Here is a 4577-nt window from a genome sequence, read left to right on the forward strand (position 1 = left end):
TTTTTTTTTTTTTTATATATAAATAGGTTCTGGAGATCAAGCTCAGGTTCCAGTGCTCGCAAGGCAAGTGCTGTGCTGACTGAGCTCTCTCCCCAGCTGGTACTATTGCTTCTGGATGTCAACTGGGTATGAATTCAGAGTCCTCTGCCCCTTGTAGGACCTCCTTGTAGCTTGTGCTAACAGCCTGCTTCAAGTAAGGTCGGTGACGACGATGAAAACAGATGACATCTCCCATGTGCCCAAGAACTGTTCTGCAGGGGGGACATGGTTTGTACTGAATGCCAGCCTTCAGCATTTCATTATAGGCAAGTCAACCCATTGAAAATTTGGGGGGAGGAAAACAATGGGACTTTGGCAATGCAATACCTTAGTATTCTGTGTGTGTGTGTACACGCATGTGCTTATGCACAAAGGTCTTTGTTTATGGAGGTCAGTGGTCAATATGAGATTTTTTGGGGGGGGGGGTTTCTGAGACAGTTTCTCCATGAAACAGCCCTGGCTGTTATGGAACTCACTTTGTAGACCAGGCTGGCCTCGAACTCACTGAGATCTGCCTGTCTCTGCCTTCCAAGTGCTGGGATTAAGGGCATGTGCCATCACTCCAGCTCAACATCAGATATTTTGCTCAACTACTTTCTACCCTATTTTTTGAGACAGGGTCTCTTCCCAAGGACCTGGAGCTCCACAGTTTGGCTGGGGAGACCTGGAGATCCTCCTGTCTCTGCCTTGCTAGCACTGAGACCACAGGTATGAGCTAGCATGACAGTTTTCATTTTTTAAAACAATTATTTTTATTTTTTAAAGGTTGATTGTTTATCCTCCACCACCTACCAAAGGGGGCTTGGGAGTAACTAATGAAGATTTGGAATGTTTAGAAGAAGGAGAATTTCTTAATGATGTAATCATTGACTTTTATCTTAAGTAAGTACAATAATGATTTCATTTGTTTTAAAGGTTTTACTGTAAAATTTAAGCGCCTTTTTTTCAGTTGTACTCAGGATTGAACCTAGAGCCTTTTGCATATTAAGAAAGAACTCTGCTGTTGAGCTGTTCCCCTGCCTGAAAATAAGTATCTGTATCTGAACTATTTTTAATTTTAGTTAAGAGTAACTTGGCAAGATTTCAGATTCAGAAAGCATTTTGCCTACCAGAAAGAATTTTACTGAAGTTGACTAATTCAGTTGTATTCTCTCACGATCTGTAGACACTACACATGTCAGAAGAGTTATTGCTTGCTGTTTCGACTTAGTTTTTAATGTGTTGATTTTTTGATGTGTACTTTTTGAACACTCTGTATTGTGGTGAAGGAAATATTTACAAAATTCCAAACACTTTGGGGATGGAAAAGAAACAAGTCTTTTCATCTATCTTTCGTCAGTGTTCTGGAGGCAGTAGGACCTAAGGAATGGAGCTGATAAGCGAGGCAGACTAAAGTCTCATGCCATAGCCAGCTTTATTTAGAGCATCAGACAGTCTATACGGTCACCTGAGTAAAGGTCGAGTGTATACAGTCACAAGGACAAGGCACACGTGGCAAAACATGCTTTTCCATAGAGTATATAAAGACTAGTTTAAACATTTAGTTGAATAACAACAGCAAGGAATAATCAGTAATCTGAAGTAAACTCAGTCCCATCTGCTATCCCTGGGAGGAGCATGAGAACACATTCCAAGAACAAGTCCATGTGTTTGAAGAAACAGGTCACTGCACTCTTGTTTTCTTGGAGTGTTCTCACAAACATGGCTCTTCACATGGCTCCATTTCTGGACTGTGTTCTGACTGCCATTAAGCACCCTAACAGTTAACTGTCATTTAGAAAATCCATCATGATTGCAGTAAAATTTTAAACTTAAAAAAAAAAAGTCAACTTTTTGGGCAGTGGTGGCACATGCCTTTAATCCTAGTACTCAGAAGGCAGAGACAGGCAGATAGATCTCTGTTGAGTTCGAGGCCAGCCTGCTCTACAGAGTGCGTTCCAAAGCTACATAGAAACCCTGTCTCCAAAAAAAGAAAGAAAGAAAAAAAGGCAACATGTTGAATAGAAAAAGTTTTCAGGAATAGCTATGAAAGCCCTTTAAACGTCCATGTAATCCAGGTATAGGGGAACAGCCCTTTAATCTTGGCATCCACGGGGCTAAAATTCAAGGCCAAACCAGGCTATATGGTGCAATAGCCTGTCTTAATAAACCCAAATAAAGCCTAACTAAAATACAAAAACCAAAACAAAACAAGAACACAAGTAATTCCTAAAGCCTTTTTGTGCAAAGAAAATTTGTTTTTACTCTTCATTTTGCACTATATCCCTAGACTAAAAATTTCTAGCACTCAATTGAAAGAAATTTTTTTTTTAAAGATTATGAATTTATTATCATTTGGACTCACTTTTAGTCATAATTTTATTTTATTCTAGTCACAAAGACTCAGAATCTCACATTATTACATATTTATAAAGATACACTTTACAGTGTCTAGAAATTCAGTTTGAATCTTTTTTATATCTTCCACTTGGGAATGCAATTCTGATAATTTCATGTATTTTGGTTTGGTCTGTGTAAATTATGAATTGGCATCATTGCTGGTTTTTCTCTTTTGGCTTTTTGAGAGTTCCTCTGTGTAACCCTGGCTGTCCTGTAACTTTGTAGAGCAGGCTGGCCTTGAACTCACAGAGATGTGCCTGCCTCTGCCTCCCATGTGCTGGGATTAAGGTGTGTGCTGCCATTGTTCAACAGTTTTCTTTATGAGTCATGCTTTGTAACTTTGAATGCTTTATGATTTTTGTTGACGATTAAGTGTTGTTGCGTTTCTATAAATGTGTCAGTTTTTTAAGACACAGTTACAATACCTGGAAGTAGTCTGGTAATTTCAAGTCTTGTTTTAAAGATAGTTATCCTTATCACTTGCTAAAATGAGGCCAACAAACTGATTTCTGTTACCAAGGAGAGACTCTCCTGAGTACTGTGTCCTGTGTCATGAATTATGACATTGCCCAGTTTTACTGGCAAAAATATATTCCATTCTTCATCTGGGTGAATTCTGTCTCCCATTCCCTGTTTTTACTTTGGGATATTGTTCTCTAACTTGAATACTTTCCTTACCCCAACACACACACACACACACACACACACACACACACACACACCCCTTTCCTTACCCCAACACACACACACACACACACACACACACACCCCTTTCCTTACCCCAACACACCACACACACACACACCCAGAGCTACCCTGAAGATACAAGGAGCTGCAAGCAGTCCTGAGTTCTCTGTCTCTACCCTTTTTCTTTCCTGTGCTCTAATTTATACATTAATCACATTCACGTGATTATTTGGTCAACATTTCCTTCTATTTTTACTTCTTTAGGTTGCAGATACTACCCTTCTACTGTGTGTCCTGTGTAAATGTGCCGCTTGATACATGTTAGGAACTTGGCAAATACTTATTAAATAAGGGTGCAATTTCTACTTTAAGTGGTAGTTTTGGAAGGCAAGAAATAGCTAAAATAACTAAAAGAGAAGCTGGAAGCCCAAATCATAGAAAAATGCAAAATTTCTTTGAATTTAGCTGGATATAACAGTAATTTTTAGTTTATAAAAGGTAACTGAAGAAAATGAGTAAAATCTAAACACAGTTTACTTTGTGGGCTTGCTCCTTTACAGGTATCTGATGCTGGAGAAGGCTTCAGATGAACTTGTTGAACGGAGTCACATTTTTAGTAGCTTTTTCTATAAATGTTTGACCAGAAAGGAAAATAATTTAACAGAGGATAATCCGGATCTCTCGTAAGTCAGTCTAACGTAATTAAGGCTTTAAAGGAAGTTACTGTGTGTATATGTGTGTATCCTGCGCGTGAAGGTACAATTAGAGAGAGTCCGTTCTCTCCTTCTACCATATGGAGCCTGGGGATTGCATGAAAGTCACCAGGTTTGGCAGCAGGTGTGGCAATCAACGGAGCCAGCTCTCTAACTCTTAAGTTTTAAGGCAAAGGAGACTGCTGTTTTCATGCTCCGAGTGAAGTGTCTTCATTGTACTAACCCCAAGAGCAAGCATATTAACAGTTTTGCAGGTCCCTGGTTTGTCAGCGTGAGAACCATTTTTATCCTTTCACTGCTCGCTCTGTAAGAGGGAGGTGGTGTGATGCTGGTTCTTGCCGGCTGTGTTTTCAGTGCGGATACTCGAAGTTAAGAGAGCAAGGAATGAAAAGCCAGACTATTTCTTCCCTGTCGTTTTTACTTTTGATGTGGTTTTTACCAGAGGTTGTATTTCCTCTGCACATATCTCTTACTGGACATGGCTGCTGGCTCTTTAACTTCCACTTGGGGGCACTGCTGCTTTCTTTACCGTCCTCCCTAGACTAGAGCAGTGCCTGCTGTGCTAATCTCTGATCACCTCACTGGCCTTTTAAAAAGGTGTACTTTCCTGCGTTATATTCTGTAACAAAGATGTAGGGCTGTGGTTTGTTTTTTTTTCTGGTTAGTTCCTTGCTGACATGCTACTTTTCATTAAGTTAGTATAATATAATATGAAAACCATTTTTATTTGTGCAATTTTGCTAAATTTCTCTATTCAGT

General features: G+C 39.5%; 1 protein-coding gene across 1 annotated transcript in view; it reads left to right on the forward strand.

The window, feature by feature from the left end:
* Positions 1 to 4577, forward strand: part of Senp7 (SUMO specific peptidase 7) — a 99398-nt gene that overhangs the window by 81609 nt on the left and 13212 nt on the right. Inside the window, exons 15-17 of the mRNA XM_050122388.1 lie at positions 158 to 267; positions 805 to 921; positions 3666 to 3788. Of these exons, the coding sequence (XP_049978345.1) occupies positions 158 to 267; positions 805 to 921; positions 3666 to 3788 (350 nt within the window). The remainder of the gene's footprint in view (positions 1 to 157; positions 268 to 804; positions 922 to 3665; positions 3789 to 4577) is intronic.

The sequence above is a fragment of the Alexandromys fortis genome, unplaced genomic scaffold (genome assembly GCF_014885135.2).
Source record: "Alexandromys fortis isolate MF-2015 unplaced genomic scaffold, M_Fortis_MF-2015_v1.1 scaffold_187, whole genome shotgun sequence".
Taxonomy (NCBI): domain Eukaryota; kingdom Metazoa; phylum Chordata; class Mammalia; order Rodentia; family Cricetidae; genus Alexandromys; species Alexandromys fortis.